Raw genomic sequence first — 17,731 nt, 5'->3', positions numbered from 1 at the left:
CCAAATACATCGTGGTACTGGCGCTTTCGTGGGGAGGTGAGGTGACGGAGCCTGACTTTTTGCAGATGAACATGGGTGATCAACAAAATGCCATCAAGAACCTCCTGGGGGGTCAATTCTCTGAGGCGAAGGAATTACTTTTTGTTTATTTTTTACTACCAAGAAGACTTGGAAACATTTTTGTCATACTGTGTTGATGAACAAGGCCTAAAGATCAATGCTATGTTCTACAATGAGAAATGTAGTGTGTGTGTGTGTGCGAGTGAGAGTGAGGAATAGAACAAATGTATAAATAAATTAAATTAATACATATATAACTTTATTCTGTGTGTTTCTTAAATGCAGACATGTATCTAGAACAGTTAAGTAGGGTATTGGGTAAGAAACACACTAAGAAAAAAGAAACGTATACAGATATAACAAATACGCGTAAAACAACAGCAGTCAAGGCATAAATAATACCCGAAACTGCGTTAAGTGTTTCTATTTATTTCAGACAGGAAGTGACGTCAGTTTCGCGCATGCGCGGAACAAATCGTGTTTCCGGGACGGGTCGGGTAGCCATGTGAAACGGGCGCGTCTTGTTTACGTCACTACTCGTCGCTGGTTTTTGACGTCTTACGGGGTGCAAAGATGGCGTCAGTGGCTTGGCTGCATGGCCCCAACATAACGCGTCTCACAGAGGGACTGGTGTCTGTTCTGAAGGAGGAGAGACCAGAACGTTTGCCCACTCTACTCGCAAACTACCGCGAGCATGGAGTGGTCGGGATTCAGGTGGGACTGACTTTTCTCCTGCAGTTTTATTTACACTTCAAGCGACCGGCGCTCCAACAGTGCAGCGCTCCGTTTATTATCGACGCGGAACGCTCGCGTTGTTGATTTTAATATAAGTTAAGCGGGCTAATGTTGTCACGTTGCTTGCGAGATGTTTGAGATCAGTCGAGTAACGATGGTACCCATGCGATGTCTTTTTTGTGTTTACTTTCTCTTCTCGCTGTTTCTAGTAAATGAATGAATAAAATAATAAACACATATTCTATATATTTAGTCATTATTAATGATGAATTAATCATTGACTGATAGCCATTGAGCTTCTGTCAATTAAATGTATTTATTTAATTGTCACGTGCGCAGCTATACACACGATAAAGCTTGCGATGACGTGTAGACTGGTCATCTTCTGAGACTGTGCCAGTAAAAACAAGATAACAAGTAGATTAAAACGGGAAGCTGAAATGTACATAAAATGTGCGCCTGAAGTAATGTCTATAAACATTAAAACTGTGAGGTCAAGTGTAAAAAGAATGTGCAATATGCATTATACTTTTTTGTTGCAATAAAGACATGTTTGTTTTTCTCTCTCTTCAGAGCACAGGTGCGGTGGGCGGCTTAGTGGGCATTACTAATGTACGGCTCGGGTCCAGTAAAACCAGGTGAGCGTTATTTTACCCTGAAGCGTTTCTTTTAGGGTTTTTACGGATCATCCATAATCAGTTCTACCAATGTTTTCTAAAGGACTAGAATCATCAACATTGTCATTGTAACAAAGCAGCTCTCCATCAAAACATGTTAATTATAAGCAATACATTACATTTATAAAATACAAAAGGTTTCAAGAGCAAAGTGAACAGAGACACACTCATTCACACAAGACAAACAAAATATACAGTGCACACACTCACATGAGGCACATGCATGATAAATGAGCTGAACGCCTTTATAGCTCACTTTGAGGCACAAAACGGCACTCATGCACAGAAGACCTCATCTCCTCTTGGCGACCGGAGAGTGTGAGGAGGTCCCCATTTTTCTGCAAGGGCGACATAATTCTTCCTGTCTTTAATAGGGGACCGGGTCGGTTTGTAACAGAAAATTACAGGGGCAGGAGTACTACTTGAATTATTGTGGAGATTTAATTATGATTGGAAATGTATTTATTATGCCTCCTAATGATAGAATGGTTTATTTTGTTATGCACCGTACAGACAAATGATTACTTTCAAAGAAATATAGCCTATTTAAAGAGTATTGTTATTACTATCATAATGAATTTTTTTCATATTGAGTGCTAGTCAAATTCAAAAATGTTAATTATGCATATTAGTTAGCCTTTCTCTTTCCCAACTGCCGGGCCATTTTGTCGTCTCTTTGAAATTTTCTGCTGGTTCGCGCCTCAGCTGTTCTATCGCAATGATACATTATGTTGAGCATACCCTTCTGTTGGTATGTGAATTTAACAAGTAATTAGGCTATGTTAGTAACTAAGCCAATATTTATTATCAAATAAACTACTTGTTAGTCGCTTTGGATAAAAGCGTCTGCCAAATGAATAAATGTAAATGTAAATATAGACATGAAATAAGTGAAACTGTATGAGACATTAAAATGTTTTCACTCAGTGTTCACACCAATTGCGGTAAATCACGCTATGTGCATCATTCGCGCCTGAAATTCGCTTCATTACAGATGCGAATTGGTGTCATGGGAGGGGCTTCTGCCTTAGTTTACTGTGATATGAGGGTGAGGCGCTGCATGCTTGCTAATCTACAATGAATTAAGCTGTTTTAAATCGTAAAATGGAAATGGAAATCATGAAAAATCTTAAGTGGCGGGCAGCGACGAATAAATCAATATGGGAAACGGACAACACAACGATATGTTATGAGACGTATAAAAATTTTTTTGGTTTGTTTTGAAACTATGGTGTTACAAAGTAGACAATGGCGGCCGTCATGGTCTTGTTAATGAATGTGAAACATTGTAGTTAGTAAGATTCTTTAATGAATAAGTTGCTGAATAAGTAGCCAGTGTAATCTTGACAGTACTGGGCTAATATGCTCATACTTTTTTGTGCGCTTTGAACTAGTTGGGGTTTTGTAATAAACAGTGCATTACACTAATATAGTTTTGATGTCATGAATGCGTGAATAAACTTTTCTTAATTTAATAATGACAGTATTAGACATAATTTACATAAGTTCTTAAGGGGCTCATCAAGTTTGTATGATTTATTAGGGTCATCATTAATGTCTGTAACATATTTTGTTAAAAACAGCTTTGCTCACAGCAACCCTGTGGTGTATGTCTCTTTAAATGAAAATGTGTTACTGCACACTCCACGTCTCTTCTGTCTGGCATTTCAACACAACACACTTGTAGTACTGGCATGGCAATCGTTTAGCTAAATTAATTTTCCTGAACTCCGCAATTCATTTGTCCTGAGACAAAAAAAATCGGAATCCTGTTATTGAAACATGCCATGTGACTGTTCTGCGTGTCTGAGTGAATGAACTGCACAGTTTAACGTATTACACGCGTGGATTTGTCTGCATCTGCACTGTATGAGGAAATGAACATATGTACTTAACCTCCAGAGTTGAATAGTGGTATTGTAACACCTAGTTCTATTAAGCAAATTAGTTTAGTCTCTTCCCAGGTTGGGACTCTAAACAAAGACTTGTGTTCATCTGTGCAGTCAACTACATTACATTTTGAATGTTGTGACACCACTATCGCTTGTGAAAACAACAATTGCAGCAGTGTGTGGAATTGTATAGATTTTGGGGTGGTAACAATATAATAAGAGCGTCCCTCTACGTCACAACAGGAGTGAAATCTGAACAGCTCTATTTCTCTCATGCTTGCAGGGGCAGTATTATTGGTGTTTACGAATAGCGGTTTTAGGTCAAATAAGTACCACTTCTGTTTTCTCAGAGTTTAATATAATAAAGTTGCTTCTTGTCCAGTTTTTTATATCAACTGTGCAATTCATTATTCTGGTGAACTGCTGTGTTTCGTGAGGTCTCGAGGAAATGTAGAGTTGCGTATCATCAGCATAGCAGTGAAAACGTACTCTTTGTCTCTTAATTATACCTCCTAGAGGTAGCATGTACCGTGCAAAGAGCAGAGGCCCTGAGACTGAGACCTGTGGCATGCCGTACTTGATTAGTGATATGCGTGACACATCATTGTTTATTGGTACAAACTGAAAGATGGCTATGAACGAAACCATTTTAATGCTATTCCACTAACGACAACATCATTTTCAAGTCTATTTAAAAGTATCCTGTGGTCAATAGCTGGACTAAAATCTAATAGCCCAAGTAACAAGATCCAGACACGATCAGATGCCAAAAGCAAATAATTGCTCTGATAATACACATTATCCAGAAGTAACTTTTTGCATAAAACTTTTATAATTATTTAACATATATAAACTGGATGATTGTGTGTTTTTCCAGGTTTGAGGGGCTTTGTCTGCTGTCTGTGTTAGTTAAAGACAGTTCGAGTGAAGTGTTCCAGCAGCATTGTCTCTCATGGCTTCGGTCACTGCAGCAGATCATTCAGGTGAGGTTTGTCTTCTGCACTCTCACAATTAGTTTGTAAGACTAATGTCTAATATTTAATATCCATCACTCAGTCGCAGGCCCCTCTCCCCACGGTGCAGCTTGCTGTGAGTGTGCTGCAGGACTTGCTGCAGTACTCTACCCAGCTGCCGGAGTTAGCCAGGGAGGTGGGCCTTAACTCCGCCCTGGGCATTCTGACCTCCCTGCTTAGTCTCAAATCTGAGGTAAAAATGCACAAAACATTTCTTAGTTTAACATTTTGTAAGGTTGAAATGTGGCCTCAAAACACATTAAACACATTTGTTGTTTGTTCACCTGGTACACTGGTTCAAAGCATCATCAGACTCAACTTTTTGTCATAGTGCCACCTAGCTGCCATGAAAGGAATGATGGCGTGTATGATCTATTACCCTCGGGCCTGTGGATCTCTGAAGGTGAGTACCCTGAATAATAACATGTTTTTTGGTTACTTTATTACGGTTTAAATACTAAAACATAGATCTTTGTCCCTTACAGGAGAAACTTGGGGCGTATTTCCTATCCAAAATGGACTCTGATAATACTAGAGTACAGGAGGTTAGTTGAGTCTTGTGTCATGCTTAAAATAAAATAAATTTAATTTAACCTTCTCATCCTTATATTTCATGATAGGTAGCTTGTGAGTGTTATGGGCGGTTGCCCTGCTTGGGTGGTGTGTTGGAGCGTGGAGGGGGTGGGCACAGGACAGAGGGATGGACCAGTCAACTGCACTGCCTTCTAGCATCAGCAAATAGCATACTCGGACAGTTATACCAGGGGTCTGAACCAGGTACGATTTGGTGATATGATTTTTCTGTCTCTAAAACAAGTTCCTGTGCTTTACGTTTTGTGCTCATTGCTGTTCCAGAAGGGACGGTGCACTATGAGGGTCTGGGTGTGGAGCTACCCTTTCCACCTCTGGATGACTTGGATCCGCTTTTAATCCTTCAGCTCCATCATCGTTTGAAGGCAATTTGCTTGGCTCTTAAACACACCTTGAGGTACAAAAACAGGTGTATATGGAATAAAACGCATAGCAGACTGTTGTAAATTATGTGGTAAAATGGTATTGTTGAAGATCTTTGAGTTGGTTTTCTGTTGTGATCTTTTAGTGTTGATCCAGCATCTTCCGTCCGTCTACCTGTTCAGAATGTCCTCAATTTGGTGTGTCGCGCATTGGCAGTCAACACTAAGAGCATTGTAAGGCTCTTGGTCACTTTCTCTCTATGTTAAAGGGCAACAATGTAATATGACATATATACTGTACTTGACTGATGTGGATACTGATGGAACGGCGGGTTTGTTTCAGAGTCCAACAGGAGAGGGCTGTCTGAAGCTGTTGGTCTTACCCTCTATCCACATTGACACTCTAGAGCTTCTTTCTGCTCTCATCAAAACGTAAGATAAATATATATACTCACTTAGTGAATGTGCTCCGTTCCTCATATGTTTGTTTTTTACAGTTAAACGTTGAGACTTCTAAATGCTGTGATGAATATTTGTCAAATTAATTGTGTACTTTAATTGTTTTTGGTGAAAGATGTATCGGTGATGGCTGATCGGTTGTTTGTGTTTTTTTTAACAGTGTGGGTGCTGGTGTGGTTCAATATAGCAGTGTACTCACAAGACTTGTCTCACAGTCTTTGTCGGCATGGACACCTCTGCCTGAGACCAGTCTGGGCCAGCAAAGAGCTTACAGGTATTAGATAAACACCACTGATAATTTAAAGTAAATATGACCTTGTTTGTGATAAATGGCTAGCCGAGACCATTTGCGTTATACATGATATGGTGCAGGGGTTAACTTTGATGAGAGGCAGCTTGAAAGTGAGGACCCCTTTAAGCTGTGTAAAATAACATATTAAATAATTGAATAAAATAAGAGTTGGATGTATGAATTCAACGAAATAAAAATGAATTCAAATGTATTTCTACGTCTTTGCAGACTACTTTACAAAGCCCAGTGTGTGAAATAATGGGGAACTGTAGTTAGAAATACTAATTCTAAAGATAAAAATATCATTTTGGAAAGTATGCATGTAGCAAGAAAGAAAGGATAAATATTTTCAAAGAAATATGAGCACTTCTAAATGAAACAGGAATAATGTTCTGTAAACTTTGAAAGGTTTTGCTTTGTCTATTTATTACTTGGAGATTTGAGGTGCACCTCTAGATTGTTCTGGGGGTCCCTGGACACCAGTTTGAAAACCCCTGATATATTGTAATATATCACATATGTGAGCACTTGTGATCAGATTTTAATTCATATTTCATCACCACATGGATTAGTTTAGTATGAGATAACTTTATTTTTAAATACACAAAATTTCAGCTTTCTGTTGTTTTGGTGTAGTGCTTGTATTCACACTGAATGTTCTTTAATGCTGTGTCATTGGATATTTTCTGTAATGTGCCATTTTCTTTATAGTGCAGTGCGTGTAGCAGTGTACCATACTCTTGAACTGTGGGTAAGAGTAGGCGGAGCCTCCCTGCTACAGGGAAGCCCCTCCCACCTAGAATTACTATTCAATCATCTCATTGGTGACATCACACCAGGGGCAGAAGCGGTCAAGGTGAAATATCTTTTTTTATACGAAATCTTAAACTCAAGCATCAAATTAAATATTATTAGTACAAAGGTGGCAGTTGTTATTTTTCTGTTTTTTTTTTTGATATCCAGCTTCGCTCAGGACCGCACTCGGCTATGACCGATCTGGTTGGCTCTGCTGGTAAACCAGGGCCTCGACGAACAAAAGGATTGGGAATGAGTGAAGGGATCTTACTTCAGAGGAAGGGAGATGTGTTAGCCAATCAAGACACGTGTGTCGCTGCCCTGCGTTGTGAGTGATGCTCAATAAATTTAATGTTTTACTCCCAGAAAAGAGCATGATTTACTGATCAAGAATGACTGTTTTATAGCATTAAGACAGATCGTTCTGACGAGTGGAACTCTGTTAAAGGAAGATTTGCATAAGGTTAGTTCATTACATTCATCTATAAAGTGTTTTTTCTTACTGCACAGTTTGGTTTTGGTATTTATTTGTATGGAATTGCTCAGATGTTTTATTATAAGTGTCATAATACTGCACAGATGAAATGTGTATGGAAAGGTTTCTTGCATGTTTTTCATATAAACACTTTCTCCCTTATTAGAGGTTACAGGATCTGGTGGTACCTCTGTGTGTGAGGCTACAGCAGCAGTCTCACTGTGCCTCGGAGCCTGCCGCTGTTAGTGGGCAGTACGGAAGCTCAACCCCTCGCAGAGAGCTCTACCATCTATTACTGGCACTTGTGCTGGTGCCCTTGCCCCGCTGGCCACCACCTCTCTCCTGTGCCGTGTCCGCCTTCAGCCGCGGTTGCAGAGATCATAACATTATGGTGAGACAATAAACTGTGTGTTAAAATAAAGCATTCATCTAGAAATTAATTTGGACCTGCTTTGCAATGGTGTATTCTGCTAAATATAGTGCATTATCGACATGTCTTATTTGTTAATACTTAATATACCTCAAAAAAAGTTGCTGATTCCAAAACTATAAATAGGATTTTCTCTACCATATCATCATTCCTTCTGTTATTTATTGCATTTTGTTCCTTTTATACTGTTTTTGTTGCTGTTACTTATAGGTCATATATTAAAACGTGCACACAAATATTGCATCCAGTATTTTTGCCTTTTCATGATATTTAATTAAAAGGTATATTGTCTTTTTATTTGTATTTTATATTCCTTAATGCGTTAGTTCACCCAAAAATGTAATTGCTATTAATTTGCTCTCTCCCAGTCCCTATGTACCTCAAGATGTGGGTGGCATTGTTTTTTCAAGAAGATATTTGGATAAATTACTCCGTCAAAAACGGCAATACATTCAGCACAAAATAAATCCCTACCCCTTGAGGTTAAACTGGAGTCTTATAAAGCAAGAAGGGCCGATCCTTTGAAGTGCAAGTTCTGAAGGGAGATGATCAGCTGTTTTTCATAAATATAGCTGTTTAAATCACACAATGAAAACAGTAAAGCAACATAGTTTTTCCGTTATCTGAGACAACAGTTAACGTGGTATAGTACCCTTCCTCAGTTACTTTCAAGGGCACAAATGCATTTTGGACCGCGACCATGTTTCTTGGACAGACCGATCAAATCGCTTTATTAGACGTCAATCGTTATGAGCCGCAGGAATTACTATCGTTTTGAATGTAGCAACGTTTTAGACGTTAAGAAATGCATGTTCTGAGAATCCACATCTTTGAAAGCACACCATTCTTAGTCTCTCCTCTTATTTGAAATGTTAAGGCAAAGGCCAGTTGACTAGCCCTGCTCTAGTTGTTCCAAACCAGTATTCATTTTTGCTCTGCTGAACACAAAGGAAGATATTTGGACGAATGTCAGTAACCAACCGATCTCATCCCCCATTTACTCTCATAGTATTTATTTTCCCTCCTATGGTAGTAAATGTGGGATGAGGTCTGTTTGGTTACTGACATATTTCCAAATATCTTCCTTTGTGTTCAGCAGAACAAATAAATAAATACAGGTTAACACAATTTGAGGGACATCACTTTTATTTTTTCTGGTGAACTATCACTTTAATATTGTGCTGGTAAATATTGACATAAAACATAGTCAGTTGTTGGTTTCTCAGATGCAGAACAGGTATGTATATTTTAGGATACTGCTGACAGTATACTTGCTGCAGAGTCAAATAATATATTTCCATTTACACACATTTGACCAACAGATGGCCTCAGTGTGTGACATTTTACAACAATCAGTTATGATTAAGTTTTTGTTGTTTAAAGGCGTTCCTTCTCCTTTTTTGGGGTATTTTTGCTTCTGGTTAGTGCATTTTAATTCACAGAAACTGTACAAAGTGTGTCTTTTTTGGCGCATCCATAACGCATGTTTCTCTCATCTTAAATGGAAATAGACTGAAATTTGTCTGATGTCAGGACATTCAGCAGAGGTTTAGAAAGTATAAACAGGTTGTTTGTATAAATTGGTAATAAATACACTGGAATTGTCCTGTAAATTGAAAGGTTACTGTTTATCAGAACCTTAAATGAAAATGTATTTGTGATCTATTTAGTTCGTGTCACTGAAAGTTCACTTTCATATTATATTTTTATGAAGTTTTCTTTTTTATATTTCATATTTTCTCATCAACAAGAATAACACATTCCTTTGTGTACTGTAATGTTAACCAGCAGAGATTTACTGTTTATTTACCCAACCTGTCTAAACCTGCAACCATGTTAAGAACGTAAACGCACAGTGATTGGGGTTCAGTCTTTCTATTTGACAGAAATCACTTGAACTTTTCTTGTTCCCATTCATCAGGGTGGTTGAGTATTTGCACATAATGACGCACAAGTCTGTAATTGGAGACTGTGTTTCATGTTTACAAAGGTGTAAAGGGCAAGTATCGAGGCGCAGAAAGTGCTTATAGCAAACTCATTCTTTGTGTCCTTACATGGGTTATTTTTAGCCTGCGAAAATACAAAAATAACTCTCGAGATAGAATAACTTGGCCTGCCATTGTTTTTTTAAGCATTTTTATAATGGCTGTTAACAATCATTTTTGTGAAGTTTGTTTTCATATATAATATGTTTTTATGGATTGAATGACAGTACTAGAATTTAAGGTTAAACGTTTATTACAACAGCACTCTAGCTTGCACATTGGTGATGTGTTTGTATTTTATTCAAATCGTATGGCTTGCACAGTGTGAGTGATTTAAATTAATTTCCTCTTTTCGTATTTGTTTCCTCTGTCTGTTTTTATCTTTCTCCCCTAACCACACATTTGTATATCCCTGCAGGTTTCATCTTTCTGTGCTGAGGCCTTGACTATATGTAACACCCTTATTCATCCCCGTACACCATCGATCTCCCTCCCTCTTCCCCTTCTAACTCTCAAAACAACCCCGTCTGCTCCCGTCCTAGCTTCCGGCCAAAACCCCTCATTATCCATCCCTAACCTTCTCGCTGGCCCTGCAACAGCACCACCCTTCCACGCCAGACATCCCATGGGTTTAGGTCCCTCCACCCTCCTTGGCTCTCTGGAGAACCATCTTCCTCTGGCTCCACATGTTCTTCCCACTCCAGCAGGTCCTAGTACCACCCCAGGTGACCTACTGCTCTCTCCTGTCCAACCCAATGAACTGGCAGGCCTTGGTGCCCCTGAAGGCCAGCGGCAAGTTTTTGTACGCTACGACAAAGAAGAACCAGATGATGTTGAGATCTCTCTAGAAAGTGATTCGGATGATAGCGTGGTCATCATGCCGCAAGGTATGTTAATGGAGATGCAGGATGGAGCGACTAATGCACAGACTCAACAGACTCCACCTGGTGGGGCTTTGCCACCCTCCGCCCCATCTGTGGGTGAGGTTGGATCAGGTGAAACCGCTCTACCTAATGAGCTCGCCACATCCATTCCACACCAAATTCTTCCACCGAACGCCAACAACATCAACTCCCTCCCCGGACCTAGTCAGACCCAGATCGTCTCTCTGGTACCCCCTCTGAATTCTGCAGCAGCTCCACAGTCAGCATCCCCAGGTGGTCTTGCAGATTCTCTGACTGGTGGACCTCAACTTCAGCAGATGCTGATGCAGACGTCTCCAGCTGGACAGCCACCTGCACTTGGCTTGTCTTTACAGATGCAGCTTCAGACACAGATGGTCCAGACCAGCCGTCAACTCCAGCAGCAACCTGCTGCAAATGACGTTGACCAAAACGTAATAAACATAAACAGCACAGATGACGAAGACGACGAGGAGGAGGAGGAAGAAGAGATGGAGGAAGACGAAGAATTGGGTGATGAGGAAGATGATGAGGTCCTGGAGGAGGAGGAGGAGGAGGAGGAGGAAGAAGGCAGCGACTTCATGGAGGATGAGGAGGAGTTTGAGGAGGGGGAGTACGAGGACTTTGACGAAGAGGAGGATGAGGAAGAAAGTGAGGAGATCCAGCCGTTAGAGAGAGACGACGCCAGAGGAATTATAGGCCAGGAGGAGGCTGAGGTGATAATTGAGCCCGAGGAGCAGCAAGGGATGGGAATGTTCTGCATGGAGAGAGAACAAGAAGTGGAAGGGGGTATTGAGGAAATGGAGGGGATGAGGAGTGTCTATGCAGATGGCGGGATTAAGGAGAAAGGGACGGTGGAAGAAATTGAGAACATCGGCGCTGTAGAGCGAAATGAAGTTTTAAGTGACCAGCAACATATAGAAACACTTTTGATCGGTGGAGATGCAGAGGGCCCTGAAGAGGAAACAGCAGTGGAAGCTGTTGAACCAAAAGTGAGAATGTGGGAGCAAGAAGAAGCCAGACCTGAAGATGCAACGGAACAGGTTGGATCTTCTCAACAGTGTCAGGAATTGCCAGCAGAGGAAATTCAAGAGCAAGCTCCAGAATCACAGCCCAAAGATAAAACCGAACAGAATACAGCATCCACGTCAGAACAGCCAGCGTTACAGAATGTAGACGAAACAACAGCGAATGAGAATGTCGAAGGTGAGCAGGAAGATGAAGCGGATCCAAGAGGAACCAAGAGGAAAATGGAAGATCGCGAAGAGGGAGACTCGACTGAACAAGGCACCGAAAAGAAAAAGGTAATGCATTGGATTACATTGAATAATTAGCTTTGATAAACTGCCAGATTTGCATCACAGTTTGTTCATGCCTTTCAGGGGCAGGGTTAGCAGAGAATAGCAATCCCCCATGAATAGTTGTAAAGTAAAATGTAAAGTATGTAAAGACATAGATACAGTGATTTATCATGTTTGTAATGATGTTTGTATCATGTTCGCTCCACCAGATGCTCAACTAACATAAACAAACTGTGTGCAGATGGACTAAACCATTTGGCGCATTAGCAACTTTTTGAACATGTATGTGTGTACGTATTAAGGTAATCACTTGCGTTTCAACAACCAATTGCTGCAGAGGTAGATATGAATGGGGAGTTACAGAGTTCGACACATCGGAGAGTTTTTGAGCAAGTAAAGTAATAAAATAGGCAAACAAAACATTGTGAAGAGGAAATGCACAACATTAAAGGTGATTGGGATGATTTTTGACCATGAAACTGATAGTGAGCGAGACTCTTCTGACCCGTAGTCTGCATATTCAGGTGGCTGATATGTGCTGCTGATTTTTAGGGCCGATACTGAAATTTTCCCCTTCATTTGTATCCTAAAATGTCACACTAATAATAAGTGGATACACAACATTTCTAATTCGATTTTTGTTCAGCCATCAGACAACAATTACTGAACAGAAGAAACATTCGTGGTTAGCATTTTAGGAATGCCTTCATAGTATTCAGGTGCAGAAATGTAAAAATGAAGTGTAATACAACACAATAATGCTTACTGCAAGTTTAATACAGATGATTAGCTAACAGAAGCAGGTATTATAGGGTGCACGGACCAAATAATGACACACACTCAGCTGTATACGCTAACTTAAGACATAACAGCATTAGAAAATGGAGGGACAGTTATTGATCTTTTCATTCATTGCTGGGTTGCATACTGATCTTAATGTTTGTATTCGCTATGTGTTTTGGGCAAATTGAGAAATACCGTGAGTGAGATCAGAGTGCCTGTGCAAAACTCTGCGTGTGTTTGCTCATGTATTGCGATGCGCTTCATTCATAAAAAAATGCCAAAGCCCAACTCTTAACATGAATTAACTTTATTTCCTTTAAAACTGAATGTGTTCTATAAAATCGTTAGATAATCAGCATGTATCCACCATATAGAATAAATACCACTGCAAACACGGCTGCGTTTCTCCAATGTTCACCGGGATTATGTATAACAGTCACGTATACATATTGATAGGCTACACTCACATACTACTTGGAGTTCTTCTTTCAGTGTGACTATTTTTCGCATCAGCCAAAATATCAGAAACGATTTACTTGTTTTGTAGCTCAACTTCTGACTTATTTAAAATACATTTTAAAACTGCTCCGTGCCAAAATAATGTGTATGTGTGCGTGTGAGTGCCTGTTCTTGTAATTAGACAGGAACTGCTTCAGACAGCACCACATTTGAGTAATTGAGTGAAAAGTGCAAGAAAACGCATTGGAAAACCGGGGTCAAAAAATGCTCCTGAATGAAATCTATGTACATGAGTGACACTAAAAATACTTTTTTGCATGTACTACACTATATTCTCCATGTTTGAAGTGCTAGATTCTTCCCTTCTTTAGTGTGCGTGTCTAAACTCTTTAGAGCCTGAAGGGAAAATATCAGAACTCACTGGGTGCGTGTGAAACTAGTGAAACTTGAAACTTCACGCCTTAAACTAGATTTTTTATATACACAGCGTTTCACAAGATCCCGGGCCCTATGCATAGGTAGTCCTGATGGGCCCCCCCCATACAATTTTAGTTTTTTAATCCCTACATGAACAAACTGCGAACTGTATGATAACTAAACAAGACTTGATTCAGTCATATTTTATTTGCAGAAGGAACAAGACAAAGGGAACAGATAGCTTATATGACATTGGAGTGTTCTCAGTAAATGCCACTGAAGGTAGCCTAATAATCATGCCATGTGTGCTTAAATCATCATCTCAATCTGGTATATAGTCTCAATTTGAATTGAGATAACATTTATTTTATTTTAAAAGTAGTAATTCAACTTAAAAGGTGAAACTAATATATTACATGCAAAGTGAGATATTGCAAGCCTTTATTTGTTGTAATTTTGATGATTATGGCATACAGCTATGAAAACCTTTTCATAATATTCATATTTTGAATTTGGGGTTTTCATAAACTGTAATCCATAAATAATCATCAACATTAAAACAAATAAAGGCTTGAAATACCTCACTTTGCATGTAATGAGTCTATTTAATATATTAGTTATACCATTATACCAATATATTAACTATATTATATATTAGAATTACTGAAATAAATGAACTTTTGCACAATATTAAAATTGTTCGAGTTTCACCTGTAGCTACCGATGAGCTAACAACCTATGACACTGATAAGCCTACTATTGCTAATTTGAGATATTACAGCCTATTAATTTAAAATTAAACATCTTTCAAAATAATGCTATTAAAATGGTGTGTTGTATACAAACAGCATTGTTAGTGTACAGTTTATTTATGCAGCCTTTACCTGATATTACATGTATAACCAAATTTACATCTGAAAGTGTGTGTTCTGCTCCTTCAATGGGTTGTCTCTGTTCATTTTGAGCACTAACGATCGCGAATTTGCGGGGATATTCAAGCAGCTCGGCACTTTAAAATTCGTGTTCTAGTTTGTGCTCACCTTTCTTTGAAAAGAAGTCAGTAACCAATTGTTTTCCCTCATTTTGTTTTCTTTGCTTCTCCTGTCTTTCCTTTCTTTTTCGGTGTCCTGATTTGGCTTTCTTTGAGAGACATTTCTAGAGCGCTCCACCAGATGCTCAACTAACATAAACAAACTGCGTGCAGATGGACTAAACCATTTGGCGCATTAGCAAAGGGGGAGGGATCATGAGACCGTCAGTCAATTTACAAAGTTATTCAGCCAATACACAAAATTTACGTTTCATCTGAAATACATTATGAAATGAAAATATCTAGGTAAAATAATATTTATTCCAGACTTTTCAAGGGCCCTCTCTTCCTTTGGGGCCCTGGTAATCAGTACTGGTTTTACTCCCAGTCCGACGCCCCGTATACACAATTAGGATAGCCAAACATGTAATGTTAATCTCTTCCAATAATGTCTTATTTCTATAGGAATAATGTTACTTGAGTGTTTTTGACATTTGGACACTTGTTCAATCTCCTCTTATCTCCAGATGGATGATGAGGCTATGGCTTCCATGCTGGCTGATTTTGTCGACTGTCCTCCAGATGATGAAGATCACCGTGCTTCACAATCGCAATCTTAACATGATCAGACAACTCGCTCCACACTCTCTGGTGTGTTGAAATAAATGTTTTTCCCACCCTCACATGATCACATCTAAATCATACTGTACTCTCAAACTATACTTTTGAATCGCTCTAAGCTGGTTTCTGTGTATAGACCAGTTTAAGTCCAATGTACTTGACGAAGAATTTCCCATCCAAATACGGTTAATATGACAATGACAGGTCTTTAGGATGTCACGGTTAACTTTCCTGGTCAATTTTCCCTTTTCTGGATTTGCTGAACATTGTAAACATGGCAGCTTATTTTGCAAGTATTGTCTACAGTACCATTAAACAAGTCTACGAAAAGTGCTAGTATTTTAGTTTGATATGAATCATGTGGTTTTGTGGCCGCCTTTCTGTAATGTCATTTGAATATGTAACTGTTCACATATGTTATGCTTCACTGATTGTTTAAAAAATTCAATAAAGTGGATCACATATGGCATTTCATTGATGTTTTGAAGAATTAAGGTGGCACCCGTTTTGAAAAAGCTATTGATTTTTAATTGCAGTAAATTCAAAAAAGTAATTGAGCTATATATTTACATAATGTTCCATTCCCCTTAAATATGAGAATTTTTATTAGATTCAACTGAATTATTGATCATGTTAACAATTTGTAGCTTTCATACAATGTACATGTGCTGAAAAGTATTGTTTCTTGAGGATGTAAACTATATTCACCTTTTTATGCTATTTCGTTTAATTGTTAAATTTGTCTTGAACTGGCCATTTTTATTATTTTATACTTTATTATTATATGCAATGACCGCAGAAAGAACACCAGCTTTATTATTATCATAAGAAAACAGCTGATATTATTATCAACTCAAAACACCTATTCTCTCCAGTGTGAATATCAATGTCCTCTTTTATAGTTGCTCTGTGTATGAGTATTGTTACATACACTGATCAAATTCCTTCTATCTGTGTACTTGTATTAGTTTTTGTCTCATGAAATTTAGAATTTATGAAGTAGATAAAAACTAATTAACCAGACATTATAAAGACAAATGACTGGTCATCGGTTTTTAAATCACTTTCAGAAGGTAATTTAGCCCAGAACAGAATATGCTTATGCATTCACACTCTTTCCTTACTAAGTGTTTGAAAATGATAAGGATTGGATTGAAAATTATAGTTTCCTGTGGTTCATAAACTTAAACAACACGATGTAACTCCAAGTCAATCACACTTCTGTGAAATCACTTAGGAAGCAACACTGATTGACAATCAATTTCACATGCTGTTGTGCAAATGGAATAGACAAGAGGTGGACATTACAGGCACTTAGCAAGACACCCCCAATAAAGAAGTGGTTCTGCAGGTGGTGACCACAGACCAACTTTTCAGTTCCTATGCTTTCTGGCTGAAGTTCTGGTCACTTTTGAATGCTGGTGGTGCTTTCACTCTAGTGGTAGCATGAGACGCAGTCTACAACCCACACAAGAGGCTCAGGTAGTGCAGCTCATCCAGGATGGCACATCAATGCAAGCTGTGTCTGTCAGCGTAGTGTCCAGAGCATGGAGGCGCTACCAGGAGACAGACCAGTACATCAGGGGACGTGGAGGAGGGCAACAACCCAGCAGCAGGACCGCTACCTCCGCCTTTGTGCAAGGAGGAACAGGAGGAGCACAGCCAGAGCCCTGCAAAATCACCACCAGCAGGCCACAAATGTGCATGTGTCTGCTCAAACGGTCAGAAACAGACTCCATGAGAATGCTATGAGGGCCCGATGTCCACAGGTGGGGGTTGTGCTTACAGCCCAACACCGGGCAGGACGTTTGGCATTTGCCAGAGAACACCAAGATTGGCAAATTCGCCACTGGCGCCCTATGCTCTTCACAGATGAAAGCAGTTTCACACTGAGCACATGTGACAGACGTGACAGAATCTGGAGACGCCGTGGAGAACGTTCTGCTGCCTGCAACATCCTCCAGCATGACCGGTTTAGCAGTGGGTCAGTAATGGTGGGGTGTGGCATTTCCTTGGAGGGCTGCACAGCCCTCAATGGGCTCGCCAGAGGTAGCCTGACTGCCATTAGGTACCGAGATTAGATCCTCAGACCCCTTGTGAGACCATATGCCGATGCGGTTGACGCTGGGTTCCTCCTAATGCAAGAAAATGCTAGACCTCATGTGGCTGGAGTGTCTCAGGAGTTCCTGCAAGACGAAGGCATTGATGCTATGGACTGCCATGGCCGTTCCCCAAACCTGAATCCAATTGAGCACATCTAGGACATCATGTCTCGCTCCATCCACCACAGACTGTCCAGGAGTTGGCAGATGCTTTAGTCCAGGTCTGGACAGAGATCCAGAGTGTGACTCCAAATCCAGACCTCCATGGGTTAATAAATTAGATTTTCATTGATAATTTTTGTGTGTTTTTTTGTTGTCAGCACATTCAACTATGTAAAGAACAAAGTATT

General features: G+C 39.6%; 1 protein-coding gene across 1 annotated transcript; it reads left to right on the top strand.

Moving 5' to 3' along the window:
• The first annotated feature begins 601 nt into the window (after positions 1 to 601).
• pelp1 (proline, glutamate and leucine rich protein 1) lies at positions 602 to 15,752 on the top strand. Its single transcript, XM_079454953.1, has 17 exons — positions 602 to 774; positions 1,369 to 1,433; positions 4,242 to 4,347; positions 4,421 to 4,570; positions 4,709 to 4,780; positions 4,863 to 4,922; positions 4,998 to 5,154; positions 5,233 to 5,365; positions 5,477 to 5,564; positions 5,674 to 5,762; positions 5,950 to 6,063; positions 6,793 to 6,937; positions 7,045 to 7,204; positions 7,284 to 7,339; positions 7,518 to 7,742; positions 10,185 to 11,972; positions 15,186 to 15,752. Exons 1-17 carry the CDS (start codon positions 634 to 636, stop codon positions 15,276 to 15,278), a joined length of 3,642 nt encoding a protein of 1,213 aa, XP_079311079.1. The 5' UTR covers positions 602 to 633; the 3' UTR covers positions 15,279 to 15,752.
• The last annotated feature ends 1,979 nt before the right edge of the window (positions 15,753 to 17,731 follow it).

This window comes from Barbatula barbatula (genome assembly GCF_947034865.1).
Source record: "Barbatula barbatula genome assembly, chromosome: 1".
Classification (NCBI taxonomy): Eukaryota; Metazoa; Chordata; class Actinopteri; order Cypriniformes; family Nemacheilidae; genus Barbatula; species Barbatula barbatula.
This window is presented reverse-complemented; position numbering and strand designations above follow the sequence as displayed.

Excerpts from the sequence above, each read along its gene's own strand:
- pelp1 (XM_079454953.1), top strand. The coding sequence starts at position 634 with ATGGCGTCAGTGGCTTGGCTGCATGGCCCCAACATAACGCGTCTCACA. Across the intron at positions 5,763-5,949 it reads CTTTCTGCTCTCATCAAAAC|TGTGGGTGCTGGTGTGGTTC; the intron begins GTAAGATAAATA and ends TTTTTTTAACAG. Across the intron at positions 6,064-6,792 it reads GGCCAGCAAAGAGCTTACAG|TGCAGTGCGTGTAGCAGTGT; the intron begins GTATTAGATAAA and ends TTTTCTTTATAG.